General features: G+C 41.6%; 1 protein-coding gene across 1 annotated transcript in view; it reads right to left on the bottom strand.

The window, feature by feature from the left end:
* CENPI (centromere protein I) overlaps positions 1-17,085 on the bottom strand; it is a 30,298-nt gene that overhangs the window by 8,948 nt on the left and 4,265 nt on the right. Inside the window, exons 4-17 of the mRNA XM_034782347.1 lie at positions 16,826-16,944; positions 15,986-16,093; positions 14,306-14,354; positions 13,835-13,881; positions 10,880-10,969; positions 8,395-8,523; positions 7,942-8,106; positions 7,563-7,683; positions 7,237-7,328; positions 6,786-6,903; positions 6,630-6,694; positions 5,721-5,818; positions 4,661-4,796; positions 1,801-1,925 (exon numbers count right to left, since the gene is read on the bottom strand). Coding sequence (XP_034638238.1) covers positions 1,801-1,925; positions 4,661-4,796; positions 5,721-5,818; positions 6,630-6,694; positions 6,786-6,903; positions 7,237-7,328; positions 7,563-7,683; positions 7,942-8,106; positions 8,395-8,523; positions 10,880-10,969; positions 13,835-13,881; positions 14,306-14,354; positions 15,986-16,093; positions 16,826-16,944 — 1,462 coding nt within the window. The remainder of the gene's footprint in view (positions 1-1,800; positions 1,926-4,660; positions 4,797-5,720; positions 5,819-6,629; positions 6,695-6,785; positions 6,904-7,236; positions 7,329-7,562; positions 7,684-7,941; positions 8,107-8,394; positions 8,524-10,879; positions 10,970-13,834; positions 13,882-14,305; positions 14,355-15,985; positions 16,094-16,825; positions 16,945-17,085) is intronic.

Genomic DNA, 17,085 nt, shown 5'->3' with positions numbered 1-17,085 from the left:
CTGCATCTCCTAGTGGGAGGGAAGGCCAGGGGGACACCATGTGCTGCCCCCTCCATGAGTACTGGTTCCACAGCTCCCATTGGCTAGGAACCACAGCCAATAGGAGCTGCGGGGTGGTGCCTATAGGCAGGGGCAGTGTGCAGAGCCCCATGACCTCTCTGCCTACAAGCTACAGGGACATGCCGGCTGCTTCTGGGGAGCTTCCCTTCCCGCCCCCAGGTAAGCTCAACCCCTTACCCCAGCCCTGAGCCCCCGCCCATTCTCAAACTGCTGCTGCTGGCCATGGGGCTGCCCAACTCAGAAGTTACAGAAGTCATGGAGGTCACAGAAAGTCACAGAATCTGTGACCTCTGTGACTGACACGCAGCCTTAATTATAAACACTGACAGAAGGAAGAGTTCAAAGGGACTTCACCACTTGGCACAGGGCTAGCCTCTATCCAGGGACTAGGGAGAAGGAAGATACTAAGAGATGAGCTCTCATTCAACTAACAGACTTTGAGGTTCCTTAGTAACAGAGAACATAGGACTGGAAGGCACCACCTTATTGCAGGAGCAATATGTTCCAACCAAATCAGAGACAAAATCACCTTCATATGACTCAACAGGCTATATGCAGTGTGCAGCCCTGAAATCTAGCACAAAAATGCAGTGTGCTTTTAAAAAGGAGCCTTTCATTCAGCGAGTATAGAAAATGGAAGCCACTGGAAGTAATGGAACCTGACAGTTGTTCTGTATAAATAATCACTAGCTGCTCTTATCTCCTGGAGAGCGCCCTGTCACGTTAATTACCCTGCAGTCTCCTCAGAGAGAAAGCCACATGGACAGCCCTACGCCAGCTGTCAGCAATTGGCTACTTTTCTTATCGGATGCAACCACTGGAACTAACACCACCAAGAACAGCAGCAGTTCAGTAGGTCCTACAGAGAAATGAACAATGCTCTCTCCAGACCTGCAGGCAGCCTCCAGGCCTCCGAGACTCAGAAGCAGCAGAACACCTCATACTCAGCGCTGCCCTAAACTCCTCTTTCTGCAAATTTGAGTCTAATGGTTAGAGCAGAGGTTCTTAACCTTTTTCTTTCTGAGGCCCCCACAACATGCTAAAAACTCCATGGCCCACCTGTGCCGCAATAACTGGCTTTCTGCATATAAAAGCCAGGGCTGGCATTGGGGGTAGCAAACAGGGCAACTGCCTGGGGCCCCATGTCACAGGGGCCCCCGCAAAGCTACATTGCTCAGGCTTCGGCTTCAGCCCCGGGTGGCAGGGTTCAGGCACCTGGGCTTCAGCCCCATGCAGTGGGGCTTTGGCTTTCTGCCCTGGGTCCCAGCGAGTCTAATGCTGACCCTGCTTGGAGGGCCCCCTGAAACCTGCTCAAGGACCCCTGGTTGAGAACTACTGGGTTAGAGCACAAGCCGGGGAGTTTGACACTCTAGGCGTCAGTCAGGAATTGAACCTATTAGGTGAGTTACTTAAGGTCTCTCAAAGTATTAAAGGAACACCTACCTACCTCAGAGATGGCATCCTGAGGAGGGAGCAGTGACCTGAAACTTGGTTTTATTGTTACTTGGGATAACAATATGGAAAAGGTTGAGAATCACTGCTGTAAAGTATATGGCCAGCACTCAGAATAGCCCAAGAACTCCCCCTCCAGCCCCTTTCACACAGAGAGAGGGAGAGAACACAGAAGACTTCATGGAATTCCAATGTTCTTGTTTCGCAACACAAAGAGTGGCATCTCCACAACGGATGATCAGAATAGAAGAGGTGATAAAGTTGAAAGCCCTCCCACATCTTTGGTACCTGTACATAATGTAGCAGAGCTGGTTCAGACTGACAGCATCCATGCTGAGCAGTGCTGGGTAAAAAACTCCAGGAGGAGGCATCACCAACAAGGGTAGGTTATACTTAAGATACACATCGCACACCTGCAGGAAGGAAACAAATCCAGACAGGTTGTTACAACCACCCTTATCAATCCCCACAACACCTACAGGGGAAAATGAGCATTGTGTCACTTGTCTGTGCTCCTGTTAACTCTGACACCTTGGAAGGGAAGGTGGGAGAGAAGCAATTCCATTTGTTCCCTCCCCAACCACATCACCAACTCCTTCATAGATTCCAAGGCCAGAAGTCACCACTGTGACCATCTAGTCTGACCTCTTGTAGTCCTATGGCAGACCATAGAACTTCCCCAATATAATTCCCAGAGCAGATCTTTTAGAAAAACATCCAATCTTGATCTCAAAAATTGCCACTGATGTAGAATCCACCATGACCCTTGTGCAGGAGCTTGTGTAAATGTCAGTCTAAACCCTGAAAATTAGCCTACACTCTAGCACTGGGTAGTGGAAATCTAATTTTTCCCTTTAGCAAACATACAGCAGCCACCTTCTCTCTGATCCTACATGCTCCTTCTGTATCTGTAGCTTGGACTGGACCAAACCTGACCTAACAGCAAGTCTGGGTTAGGTATTACCAGTGAACCACATAACAGAGACCAAATAATTTTAACAGTTAGACAATTCAAGTAGTTATAATTAGCCTGTTGGGATTCCATGGTCACAGCAGAAAGCTTTGCCCCCAAGAGATTTTAAATTAAAATGCTGTTTTTGTGCACTTTGAATTGAATTTGTTTCCCTCTACATATAGCTTGATACAGAAAAGGTGTGATTTATTCATGATTTAAAATCAGCAGGCAGTAAACCTTGATTTAAAATCAGTTTTAATCTTATTTTATAATTTGTACTTTTTAGGTTATTCTTCTAAAGAAAGGTTGGTTCTCATTAGTGGGTAACCATTAAAACACATAGGATTTGCAATTAAATAAATGTATGCTAAATTTGGTACTTTTTGCCAACTGCGAGACTATACTATATATGTATTTATTTAAATCAGTTATGTAGATTACATACATTCATTCAGATTCTTAATTTTTTTTATATTAGAAAAGGGTTAATGAGGCATTTTGGATTTAGTAGATTAATATTTTACACTTGTGATTTGTATCACTCTGTATGTGGATAGAAACTGGAATTCAATTCAAAGGACACAAACAGCATTTTAATGGTTTTTGTTAGTTAAATAAAACCACCTTAAATGTGCTGGACACGAGAAAAAATTATCAAAATATGTTTTATGTTTAAATAACTAACCAATCTGTTAAATAAAGGAAGTATTAGTAAATTCAACTAAAGAACAGGAGTACTTGTGGCACCTTAGAGACTAACAAATTTATTTGAGCTTAAGCTTTCGTGGTGTATATGTATATCTTCCTACTGTATTTTCCACTACACGCATCCGATGAAGTGGGCTGTAGCCCACGAAAGCTTATGCTCAAAATAAATTTGTTAGTCTTTAAGGTACCACAAGTACTCCTGTTCTTTTTGCGGATACAGACTAACACGGCTGCACCTCTAGATTCAACTAATTACTTCTGGTCACAATATCCTTTAAGATTTTAGAACTAGGATGCTTCATGCTATCACACTGTTTTTATTCATTGATTGAAAGACGAAGACAAGTTTTCTTGCTTTTTCAACTCGTCATCAATTTCTCCACTTTTAATGAACTAGTTGATTCAACCAGTTCTGTTAAAAGCCGGTTTAGCACTTCAATAAACTCTGGTTCCAGTTTAGCCAGTGACTTCCTCCAGATTCAGTAGTTTGGCCCCAAACATGGACTGCTTGAGTGTTGGTTTTAAATTTAAAATGATTTTAATAGATTATAAGAAGTTAAGACCTTAACATTGTCGTCAGATTTAAATTTTTATTTTTAAAAAGAAAAAAGTAATTTATATAAAATCCCTTTATTTTTAAATCATGTTTTTACCCACCACACTCTGAAACAAATAGTAAAGAAAAGGTCTTAATTTTTTCAGAAAAATATTTTAAAAAGTATTTAAAAAGTATTAAAATTTGAGTTTTTTCAAGTTAGTTGTATCCCTTTAATATCTTGCTATTCCGTGTGTGTGAATATCAATAGCACCCAACCCACTTAAAAAACAATACAAAATTCTCTATGATAGCTATTTGGATCCATGCTTCAGGTCTTCAGTTAGTCTCCTGGAAGGGGTCAGGCAGTATAGAGAATTCTCTCAGATGCTTTTGCTCACATGCTCAGGATCAGACTGCCCTTTTTGGGTCCAGGAAGGAATTGTCCCCCAGGTCAGATTGGCAGGGACCCTGTGATTCTTTTGCCTTCCACTGGAACATGGGGCTTGGGTTGCTTGCTAGGCTCATCTGGGCATCTCTCACCTACTCAATTCCGTGCCATTACAGAGGCCGTGGGCATTAGTACCTCTTGATCCCTCTTATTCTCTGTCTGTGGCACACAATTTAGTCTCCAGAGGAGTGAAGTACTTGAGTCAAAAAAATCTGGATTAAACTAAATTTGGGGGTAAACTGGGTGGAGTTTGTCTAGTCTGACCTGCACATTTCAGACCACTAAACTGGTAATCCCTCTGGCCTTAAACTTGGATGCAGCAGCTATCATCTATGACTAGTGGACCGGTCCAGCAATTAGGAGGATGTAGCACTTAATCAAGCATAACATCTACAAATTATTACAAGGAAGGATATGTTATGCTCTTGTACAATGAGTGGAAACTGCTCTTAGAGAGGTTGGACATCTTAAAATGCTAAGAGTAATGGGATATACATACTGTCTCATAGAAATCCAGAATAAAGTACAGCAAGAAAGTAGTATTGTTCTCCAAGCGCAGTGCTACAGTGGCGATCCACCCTACAAAGTGGATCAGCTCAGCCACAGAGTTAACCAGTCCAGAAAGAGTGGTGTTCCTAGAACAGCAGTCAGAGAAACAGACAATGTTAACACAACACAGCTTTAAAATACAGAGCAGAGTTAAGCAGAATGACAAGAGAACTCTATGTTTCCCCACCCTCAGTGTTGAAGTCAGCAACATTAATTTGTGAATGTATCCAAGTTAAACAGAACAGAGTTATCCAAAATACTACACAAAACATGGCCACATCTTCATTGCTGGAGAGTTCTTGACTTCAATTTGCTGACTTTTGGGCATGTATGTTCTCAATGTTAGTATTTTTACAAACATAGCTTTTTGCATCACTGCTTCAGTGTTACAGCCTCAAGCCTGGATTGACAAAACTAACCCCAACCTGCCTGCTTTGTGGTCTAAGTTAAGTTAGGATATTTACTATTTTGACAATTTAAAAAGCGCTCATAAGTCAGAAAGGGAGGGATATGAATTAAATGTTCAGATACTATGAGGAAGAGTTGGGTATGAGACCTTAGGCAGATGATCGTTCTTTTCTATGCCTAGAAAATACTGGTTTGTGTCATCAAGTAGAAATGAGTGAAAAAGGAATTTTGACTTGGGCAAACAAGGATTATGCAGAGGCTATCCAGCCATACCTCATAACTCCCTTAATAAAATGCTGCAAGTGTGGTTCATGCTATTGATACATTCATTCTATTTTGAGTACTACATTGCTGAAAAGACATACAAAACATTAAGATATGTACTTTTAATGACGTTACTGCAAGATACAACATATGAATAAACCATAGCAACCTTGATTGCAATACATTAAAAAAAAATAAACAGGATTCACAACTAAGCTAATTGTCACAGAAGCAGTAAAGCATTTTCTGACTCTTTAGTCACAGGTGGGGAATAAAAACAGGATATTTTCATGCACAACACACAAATACTGCATTGTGTGCAATTCAGATGAACTTACAAAGGACTGATTTTAGGATCAGACTCCCCATCCAACTGCATCACATGCCAATTCAGCCAGTTCTGCAACAGCTCCTTCAGACTTTCAAGAACACTACACTGCAGGAGGGAAAGAAAGCAGTGAATTATGTACATTGTAGAGGAGTGTCTGAATGCTAAATAAAAATGGGCCATCATTTTCAAAGTATACTGTGAAGGTTTCAGACAGTTTATCATCAGGACTACAAGAGAGACTGGGGAGAGAGCAAGCTGAAGCCTTCATGTAGGTCTCCATGTAGGACACTTGCACTCAAGACAGGGAGATTAACAGAGGGTGTAACAAGTGCAGGGACACAGAACTCAGGCTGAAATGATGAAACAAAAGAAAAAAGTTGTCTTACTGGATTTTACTATCCTAAATCAGCAGCACGGTGGGTGCAAAATATATTTGTACACCTCTACTTCGATATAACGCTACCCGATATAACACAAAATCGGATATAATGCAGTAAAGCAGTGCTCCGGAGGGTGGAGGGGGGGGCTGCACACTCCGGTGGAAAAAAGCAAGTTCAATATAACGCGGTTTCACCTATAACGCGGTAAGATTTTTTGGCTCCTGAGGACAGCGTTATATTGAGGTAGAGGTGTATTTCCAATTGAAACACTGTTGCTTATTTCCAGTTGAAATCGCCTATTTAAAAAAAAAAAAAAAAAAAGGAGCAAGAGGGCTTCCTAAAATAAATAGTTACCTCCCACTATACATTTTAACTCTCTCTATAAACTGGAGAGGACCCATGTTGGACGGGTCCAGATCCAACGCCAAACTGGGAAGCCCATTTTACTGTCTGTAGATTGCTTTACCTACCTCCCATAGTGGGGACAGCAATACCAACTAGATCTGCATGTGACCAATATAACGACCTTGAATTACCTTAAAATAAAGGGATGATGTAAAAAAAAGCTGTGCCAGAGGTTCACAAAGATGTGGTTTCATTTCTGAAAACAGAGGAGAGAAGTCAAATATCTATGGAAGAATCCAATCCAGCCAGATCAGATATAGTCCAAGATCATAGTCTAGACTACATACCCGAGAAGCTGCTGAGGGGGATCCAGCTCACCAGCCTGAGGATTTGCGATCGACAGCAGAAACCATCCCAGAGGGGAAGGCTCTTATACAAGAATTCTTCACAGGAAGAGAACCCCTCCTGAAGGGTACAAAGATTAAAACCTTCAAAAAAAAATTTCATCACAATCCCTTCCCTTTTCTGACTCCCCGCCACGATTCACTAAAGAAGGGCAGAGTCCCTCCCTCATGCAATCCATCAGCTAATGACTGCTGCTTCCCAAATTATCATTCCTCCAGAAAGAGGGGGCAGTTCAGCAACCTGGACTTGCCCTTTGAACACATTTTTGCTGATCTCTTATTGCTGTTTCTAAGATCGTAATCTTTAAGGCATCCCACAGGAAATGGATGAGCCAGTAATACATACTAAGCAAAGGCTTAATTGAGAACAGGGCTTCATTAAGTAGGTGCTTACCTGCAAGAAACACTCTGTCTTGTAGACAATATCCAGGAAGTCCTTGAACTCTTCTTCATACTGCTGGTTATCAAGCTTATACCAAGTGCATTCTAAACCAGAAGGAATAACGTAACAGAGTACAAGGAGTACAGACAAGGATGCAACAACCAGAAGCAGAATCCAACCCCCCCATCATAGGTACTGTTAAAGTCAATGCTGTCATCTCAGATAGTATTTTTATGTACCAGTAAAACAATCACATATGCCGGTACAGCTAAGTACCATTACAGCCTCAAAGTTATCCCTTTTCCTCCCCACCATACCTGGTAATGTTAAGTTCCTACCTTCTTGAAGAGTCTGGCCCATCCAATAGTAGAGCCTTAAGTAGATAGATTCATCTTTGATACAATTAATGTAGTGAAGCAGCAAGGAATTCCTTAGCACTGAGCCCATCTGGGAAGGAAACTGCAAGAGAAACCGGGACAACCAGCTATTGAATATCTGCTTCTGAAAGGTATTCAAACAAAGCTGACACTAGTCCACACCCTTTCCACCAGGGAATACACCCAGGTTCCAGGTTTTCATATCACTCCCCAATACAGTATATCCCTTTGGAGATGGATAACGTGTGCACCTATTCCCCAATAAATAGGTTATTGATATGTATCCCTAGGTCACCTTTAAGATTACATGTGCTCAAGGTGAGGCCTTCATGACACTCACCTCTAGGTGGTGGATGTTCTGTAAGAGCTGGAAGAAGGTGTGTAGCTGCTCCACTGGGAAAGATTCACTGTGACTGAGGATGTCAGCATGGTTGATGTCCTTGCTCCTAGTTGGGTTGTTTGTGTCAGTGCTGCACGCAGGCAAAATCAACTGGGTATTCCATTTCTGGAGAGAGAAACAGGAAACCAAAATTAATAGTTGCGAGCAGGATTTCAGTGCAGTCAGATAAATACACTATAAACAAGACAACTAATATTAGCACAAACTGGGAATCACTCACTTGCTATCCTGCAAAGTGCTATCCTGCGAATCACATCCCAGACTTGCAATATAAAGACAGAATTTCTCATTAAGTTACACTACCTTCCGCAATGTCTATCCAGATCCCAGCTCCTTTCTACAATTCAGCATGCTTGGCATTTTCTAGGATTCACATAAGTTCCCATAACTTACTCTCTTCCGGGACTGAGGGTGACCTGCGCCTAGAATCAGTTGCTGGGATATTGGAGACGTTCCCTGATTTCTTCGCCTTATGGTGTTGATTGCTGCCTTCCACAGGCTTTCTGAGTTCTTGAAGTAGGTCTAAAAACACAATCCAGGCACCTATGTGTGAGACCAAACTCTAAGGCAGAGTGACAGAAAAATCAATTGCCAATTTGATACATGTCACTACAGTGACATTTATGGGCTCTATTGTAAGGACTGCGCTTGACAGTCCAAAAGGTGCTAGGTCTCTGTCACAGTACAGTACAGCTTTTATTTCTCTGGACTCATTATCCTTTGACTACAATCTGAAAGATATGTATGTAATTTTCAAGGCATATGACCTTTCCCAAAGGTAAGAAAAAAAAGTCCCCGGGATCTCAAAAGTGTGGAAATTTGCATCTATTTTAGGATCCTGATGATGATATGCTGTCCATTCATAAAGACTGGATCTAAAGAATTTCATGTATTAAATAAAACCTGCCCAGGTATACGTGTGTCTTTATAGCGAAGATCCCATGCTTTCAAACAGCAGTGAGATCTGCCATAGAAGCGAACTGGATAATCACAGCTTTCACTGAACATTGGATTAAGTTTCTAGACATCATGGTTGTGAAGAAAACTTTTGAAATACAAACCAAACACAAAATTGCCAGCATAAGGCTTTATCTGAACTAAGTTTGCACCACTGAAGTTACAATCAGCTTTTAAATCATAACCTTTAATTAATGCAACCCTCCCCCTTCCCCCCCATGTGGAAACTCTAAATTTGTCTTATGAACCAATTTACCTAAAATAGATTATAATTTTTTTTTTAGGTGAACTGTCCTAAGCCTGGAAATTTCTATCTCCCATGCATGTGTGGGTACCAAAAGTTCCAACTACTCTCACAGATAAATCTGCAGCACAATGAAAACTGAAAATTTGGGGCAATGTAAAATAATCTGAAATGAACATTAAACAAATGCCACAAGGACTGCTTGTGTAATTTGCTTTCATACTGTAGTCAGTAAAAGCCTCAATTTTTAGGCCTTGTCTTCACTTACCGGAGGGTCCGGCGGCATGCAATTGATGTTCTGGGATCGATTTATCGCGTCTGGTTAAGACGCGATAAATCGATCCCGGAAGTGCTCGCAGTCGGCGCCGGTACTCCAGCTCGCCGAGAGGAGTACGCGGCATCGACGGGGGGAGCCTTCCTGCCGCGTCTGGACCGCGGTAAGTTCGGACTAAGGTACTTCGAATTCAGCTACGTTATTAACGTAGCTGAATTTGCGTACCTTAGTCCGAAGTAGGGACTTAGTGGGGACCAGGCCTTAGACCTGGACAAATCTGCCTCACTGGAATGCCAGAAAAACCAGGCAGCCTTGCTGCAAAATTTAGATCTAGTTTGCTGCAGAGTTCTTGGTGTCTTTGTATAGTATGAAGCATATAAATAAGATAGTCAGCGTACATATCTTAACTTCACCAAATAACTTGCTGCATACACAGCACACAAACATTTATGAAAATAAAGCCATACAGTCTGTTCCTACCTTGAAACTCCCCCAAATCCATCTCAGAACACATTGTCAGCTTCCCCACCATTACTTTCATATGCTAAAACTTTCAATTTAGATATCAGGCCTGCAAATAATTTAATACAGAGGTTCTCAAAATGTGGGTCAGGACCCCAAAGTGGGTTGCAACCCCATTTTAATGAGGTCACCTGGGTTGGCTTAGACTTGCTGGGGCCCAGGGCCAAAGCCCGAGCCCTACTGCCAGTAGCCAAAGCCGAAGCCCAAGGGCTTCAGCCCTGGGCAGCAGGGCTCAGGTTAGAGGCCACCCCGGCCTGTGGCTGAAGTCCTTGGGCTTTGGCTTCGCCCCTCCCCCTGGCCTGGGGTGGTCGGGCTCGGGCTTTGCCCCCCCACAACCTGGAGTGGTGGGACTCAGATGGGCTTGGGTTTTGGTCCCCCATCCTGGGGTAGTGTAGTAATTTTTGTTGTCAGAAGGGGTTCATGGTGCAATGAAGTTTGAGAACCACCGATCTAATGTTTACTCTGACTTGTGTCTTCCATTATTGTGCTGCAGTAGCACCCAAAGGTGTTTGGACAATGCCCAGCAGACTCATAGGAAGATATTACCTTCCCCCACAATGCTTATGATCAAATATACAAGACATAAAAATAGTATAACAATAGGAGGGAGACAGGAAAGGGAGGATGAGAGTAAGGACATGGTTACACCTGCTCGCTATGTGCCCTTCTCTGCTGAATCGTTTTATATGTCTTCTCACTTCAGTATAAATAAATGGTAGCAATTCCCATAGAAAACTCTAATGGTTTCGTTTTACTGAGTGGAGAGAGGGTACAGAATTATTCTTTCACCATTGAATCATGAAGCAAAAGCTGCTTATGTAGGAAGGACAGTACAGACTTTAATCCCAATACAGACACATCAGAGTCACTCCATTCCTCACCTTCATCTTTGCAGGCAGAGTTATGGACACCAGCTCAGGGCAGAAAAGTTTGTACAGTGATAGCAGAGCCTGCAGATGAGGCTGCATTCCCTAGAAGAAAAAGAAGAGAGTTAAAATGTGCACCATAAGAAACAGCAAGGAAAACCCAATTGATACTGCAAGTCTACACACTAGTGTGTTATTAATCAGTCCAAATTAGCATTGTGCAACTGAGGAGGGAGGAAAAGGAGGAAGAAAAGAACATCTCTACTGAGGACTGGAAATAGTAAGGAAGTTTGGGTGGGAAAAGAAGATACAGTTTAAATTGCCATAGATCAGACTACTAAATAAATCAAAATTACTGTATAAAATGTATATCATATCTATTTTGCCTAAATACACATGCAAGCAGTTTTACTGGGATACCCATACTCCCCAATTGCACTTCATTACCCAAGGAGTGAACATAGCATTATATAGTTAAACTTCTTGAAGTGCTACTGATTTTGTAAAATATATTAATAGCTAGCTCTTACAGGAAGAGTTCTCATTGTACAATCTGTAAGATATATAATAAGATAATATCCTCTAAGATTATCTGTTACAAGTACCATGTAAATATTAAATTGACATTAAATTGAGGGGTGAAGAGGGATGAGTTATGCCACAAAGATAAGAAAAAACTGACAATTGCAGGAGTTTAACACCATTTTAAGACCTCTGTGAATAATACCAATCCTTCTGGGCTAGATGTCTCTAGCTAGATTATCCAAATGTAGCCATTGCCCCACATTTTATAGTCTACTCTTTCCCTCAAAACAATCATACCAGAAGCATATATTTCCAGTCATGAAGTCTCAAAAGCATCCTTCGCAAATCATCATCATGGCAAATCCCAAAGGGACAGGCTTCCTGCAGATCAAATGCCATTGAGATCGTATCTAGCTACATCCTTAAGACTGTCTAGATGGATGCCAGTAATGGACATAGACCGAACAATCTTTTTGCACCACAGAAATTTTTGGTGCCCATGTGAACATTCCTTGGTAAACGCATTTCATAATTCATTGGTCTTCCATCCTAATAGTATGTTCGTACCAAAAAAGTCAGCAAGACTGAACCAATGCTGATGAGGGTGGTGGATGGGTTTAGCTATCAATACGCTCATTGCTGATCTTATCCTGCCACTTAATATGAAGCAGCCAACGAAGACAATGAGAATAGAAGATGTCAGTCTGATGCTCTTCAGCCTCCCCAGCACCCATGTTTCACTGGCATACAATAGTCCTGTAAATCCACAGCTTCCAACTCTGACATTTCCACAGAAGTCAATCAAGGACCCAGAACTTGGTGGTGGTGGCTGCTGCTCTACGAGTGTACATATCTTTTGAACATTCTCTAAAATGGTCTGTTTCCCAAAAATTCAACAGTTGCCAACTGCTCAATATCCCTTCCAGAAAGATTAATACCAAGCTGGTCAGATGACAGAAAAAGTGAGACTTTGGTCTTTAATGCTTCAGTGGCCTTGAGCAGTTTGGAACAGAAAGCCATCCGCCCCAATTAACCCCTCTGCAAAAACTTCAGCAGCAAAGCCCCCATTTGTTTCCTGCCATTGCCAGATCCTAATCAAAAGCAGCATAGCCGAAAGTGGAGTTTGATGGTTTTAAAAAGTTAAATTATTTTCTTGGCATTTTTGTAGTCTGAGAATCCAACATAAAGATGACAACTATTTTAATGGCAATAGCTTTGGTGGGTGGAAGAAGGGAGAGAGTCCTCAACATCCAAATGTTGAGGAACTTTCATATTTTTCAGTTTTCCACCCATATGTCCTGCACAATGTGAAACGTTTCAGAGCCAATAAAACCCAGACGTGTTATTGTTGAACAGACAAAAGCTCTCTCCCAAATCATTTATATTCTATGTCTGCATATCTGCAGACACGTTACATTCTGTGTCCTGTTCTAATACTGTGATGGACAGCTTGTTAGCCATCAGTGTGTGTTTTACAGTTCATGATCTTACTTGGTAGGTCTTTTAAAAATCTCAGTTGGTCTGTAGAAGGTAGGGAAAAGAGCAGTAGCTGCTCCTCCCTCTGGATTCAGGTTCCCACTACCTTTCTAGAAGGGGAAGAAGAGATGCTGGGATAACCAAGAAGATGCTGCAGTTGGGAGTCTAATGCAAGAGTAGGTTGCAAAGGATAAGAGTACCAAAGGAAAATAAATGCTGTCCAAGATTGATTATAGATACAAGAGAAGGGGAAGGGAAGACAAGGAAATGGAGGACACCTAGAGAAGGCAGACAGGGGATTGGCAGCAAAGGGAAAGAGAGAACACCAAAAGATAATCAAACAGAAAGAAAAGGTATAGAGAATAAAAGTATGGGTTGGGAAGCAGCAATCTGGTGGTTAGATGAAGTGACCTAGAGTCAACATCCCAGGTTTTATTCCTGGTTCTGATACTGACATGGGTGCCTTGAGCAGTTCACAGCATTTGTGCCTCAGTTTCCCTTTCACATAATGGAGATATCTGCCCACTGTTTTGTTATTCTTGGATAACAATGCCACAGAAGTATAAGATATATGAAGTGAACAGGAGAGTGGAAGATAAAAGGGAGTGAAGGAAAGGAAAAGGGAAGCCAAGAGATCGCTTTCAAATTTGTGTAATTTTATCATCCCTAGCTGTAAAATGTGTAATTAAATAAAAAATAAAAAAAGTGTAACTGTCATTGTGTGGGTGCTTGGAAGGGACACAAAGTCCAAATTAGGGATGTGTGCAGGTTAGGTGCAGCACTTGTGCTAAATGGCAAGCTGTGTGTGCAGCCCCTGGTATTCCAAAGGCTGGAAGCTACTATTCTGAAGTCTAACAACCTCATCCTTTGCAACGATATTTGCCATTCCTGTGAAAACATTAACCATAAGAGTTGTAAGCCTAATTCCAGTTATACTGCTTACTCATTTCAGGATTTCTAGTGACTCACCATCTTTGCCTGTAGATCTACCAGTCTCCTCACCCGAAAAGGCTTAACTGGGAAAAGAAAAAAAATTAAGAACATTAGGGTAGAATACAAAACATATCAGACATTTGGGTACAAATTAGAAGCCTCTTGGCCAATACACCAAAACAGACCAAGTTACACAAGGAAAAGGGCAGGAACAGACAGATCCATTATCAGCTGTATGCAGAAATTACTGGTCAAGTTTTTTGGCCTGTTATGCAAGAAAGCCTAAAAAGAGCATAATTGATCCTTTCTGGCCTTAAAATTGATGAATTTTTGAAGCCATCATGGTAGCACGGTAGGAAGAAAGCACTAGGGAAGATAATGGTCATCCCTTTTCTAAGCACATGAAACCAGCCCTGTATCATACAAATGGATGGTCAATGCATATTTATGCTCTGTATGGCCCAATCAACTAGACCCATAGGAACTATCAGGACTGAATGGACTCACCGCTCTCTCTTCTGGTCAGCAGATACAGCAGATGACAAACATAGGGGCACTGCAGAGAAAAAGGCTCAGTAAGCAATCTGATTCATCAGGATAGTTAATAGGCTAAATTCAGAAACTACTTCCACTGGACACAACTAACAGGCTGGTATCTCATACTTAAGTAAATATCCTCAGGATCCTGCTGCCATACTGAGGTTGAAGTGCTTCAGTCAGTTACCAGGATGCAGAACATGCACTAGATTCTTCAGGAAGAAGTCCTCATTGTCATATGTATACAGTACCAGTACAGTTCTGCATTAGAACTGACAACCAATGCGTATGCCAATAGTTTCATTTAACACCATTATGCACATTCGTTGGTGAAGTTGTTCAGCCAGGGTCCATTTGGGTGATGGTCCTTGTTTCTCAAATGAAGGCTAATCAATTCAGAAGTTGGTGAGCAAAAGGACATGAATTAATCAAAAACCAGCTTCTTTTATCAGCGCTTATAATTGCAGCAAATGCATCGGGGGGCTGGCATTGATTTTTTTGTGCCAGATATTAATCTTTGCTGCACTTTCAACTGACCTATTGTGCCTGAAACTAGTATTTAAAGGGTAGGAATTCAGTTGTAGGAATCCAATTTTCAGCAGAGGTCACAAGCGAAGTTCAGCAAAACCAGCCAAACATACTGCAGGAAATATCTTGTCTTTGGTGTAAGTCTACTGTACTGCAATACATTTTAAACATCAAAAACCATCATGTAGGACTTTTCACAATTAACAGCAATTAATGTCTCTGCTCTCTCATGGAAAATGCCTATGGGATTTAATAGAAAATACTCTCACTATAATATTTTTTTAAAAACCCTACAGAAATAGAATGATGCTTCTGCTAGAGTATTCCATATGTCAGTTAAAACATTCTACAGAAATGGCCTCATTGTCTCAAATTCTATAAGTTTCTAGAGTAATTTCTATAGAAGTCTATGTATCTTCATTTGTTTGATGTTTTCTAACAGTCCCAGAGGGCAGCATATGAAAATGTTACATGTTTTCTGACCTCAGGTACGGTTCTGAAGAGATCAGTATTTCACACCTTCACGACATGAGACAATGGGTGACCTTACATTCCAGATAATAAAATACTTATGTAACTACCATATAAAAAAGTCACCAACTGCCTGATTCCCACTTAAGTTACATTTATCTTAGTGGAATGGCATTTGGATTCTGTTTATTAAATGAGCATTACTTTAAAAGGCTCTTTTTTGCCTATGATGTACAGACAGTTCCATCCTGGGAGTTTTACCTCTTCGCTGTCTGACATTAAAAGCAACGCTAGACTCTGCAGTGTCACAGTGTCTCTTAGGAACTGAGACAGCATTCGCTGTCACTTTGCTCTTGTTATAAAGCATGAAGTCCTGGATGCTCATTTACACAACCTTGCTGTCGGTGCCAAACTAGAGTAATCTTATGTTGAACTTCCATGCTGGGTGTCCTAGGTTCAGAAGAAATTTTGGAATCATTGGAAAAAAGCAGAGTGAAGAGGGCCAGTCACTCTACTATAAACACATACTACAGCACTAGAGGAAAGGGCTCCACTCTCTAGTTACTCCAGGCCAGCATAATAAGACGTACAGTACAGGTGAACACTCTAAATTTGTTCAGAACCAAAGGAACATTCTCCTGTTTTCCTTACCAGCTTCTCATCTTGTAGGGAGCAGAAGAAGAAGCCATAGAGTGCATGAAGCTTTTCTTTGTGATCAATGAAGTCAAACATTGCAATCAGCCATCTTAAGAAGAGCAGCTGCAGCGAAACAAGAGAATCATGCTGCAGTAAATGAGAGAAAAAGACTAGACAGACAGACCGACCGACCGACCAACCAACCATCACCCCACTCCAGAGGGCTTATTTAAAGTTGTACACCCTCCTTGAGATCAGCAAGGCAGCCAAGGGACATCTTTGAACAGTTTGGTATAGCCAATCTCCTTGTTATTGTGCTAAAGCTTGGAGAAAGCAGTAAACAGTAAACTTAGAATGGAGAAAGTGCCCTGGTTTTGAGTATATGCTAACCTCTAGGGAACTGATCACTTGGATTTAGACTGCTCTGACTAGTCTTCCATGCAGACTAGTCAAACATAAGGGATTCCAAGAAAAAGGCTTCAATCTATGCTCCTTCAAGGATTAATTGAGGCCATATTTTGTTCAGATTCTGAACTATCATGATAGGCAGGAACATCTTGGTGCATTTTGGGGAAATGCTTGACACCACAGAGGCATATTGAACATCTTGATGTAAGTAGCTTCCCAAAGAAACTCAAAAGTACAGAATAAGCAGAAGTTGTGTCTACTTCCCACACTACTCTGTCAAAGACCTGCTATTCCAGTGCCTAGGCTTCTCTGCCAGTTTTGCTAATGGGTACCAACTATGTGATGACTTTGCACATTAAGCCTCTGGATTTCCTCTTCCTAAAAGCAGCCTGCTCTGAATCATCTGTCCCCAGTAGCCGTTACTACTACAAGTGTTTGTAAAGTTACCTGGGTGCTGCCAGAGCATTTGCCAACACAGAGCCAGGATACTGCTGAAACCACTGAACTTTCTGCTATTACTGAGGCTGGAATCAGGCACTTCAAGATCCGAGTATTTACTGTATCAGCTACAAAAGAGACCATTCAGAGTGAGATAGTGCTTCAAGTTCCAGGTTCTTTGCCATGTCATACGCAGGTGAGACCATCATGTCCTTTCTGAGACAGATTATTTACCTATATGCAGCTACCACAGGTTGGAATAAGAATCT

Source organism: Trachemys scripta, chromosome 9 (genome assembly GCF_013100865.1).
Source record: "Trachemys scripta elegans isolate TJP31775 chromosome 9, CAS_Tse_1.0, whole genome shotgun sequence".
Taxonomy (NCBI): Eukaryota; Metazoa; Chordata; order Testudines; family Emydidae; genus Trachemys; species Trachemys scripta.
The sequence above is the reverse complement of the archived record's forward strand: the minus strand, read 5'-3'. Positions and strand labels throughout refer to the sequence as shown.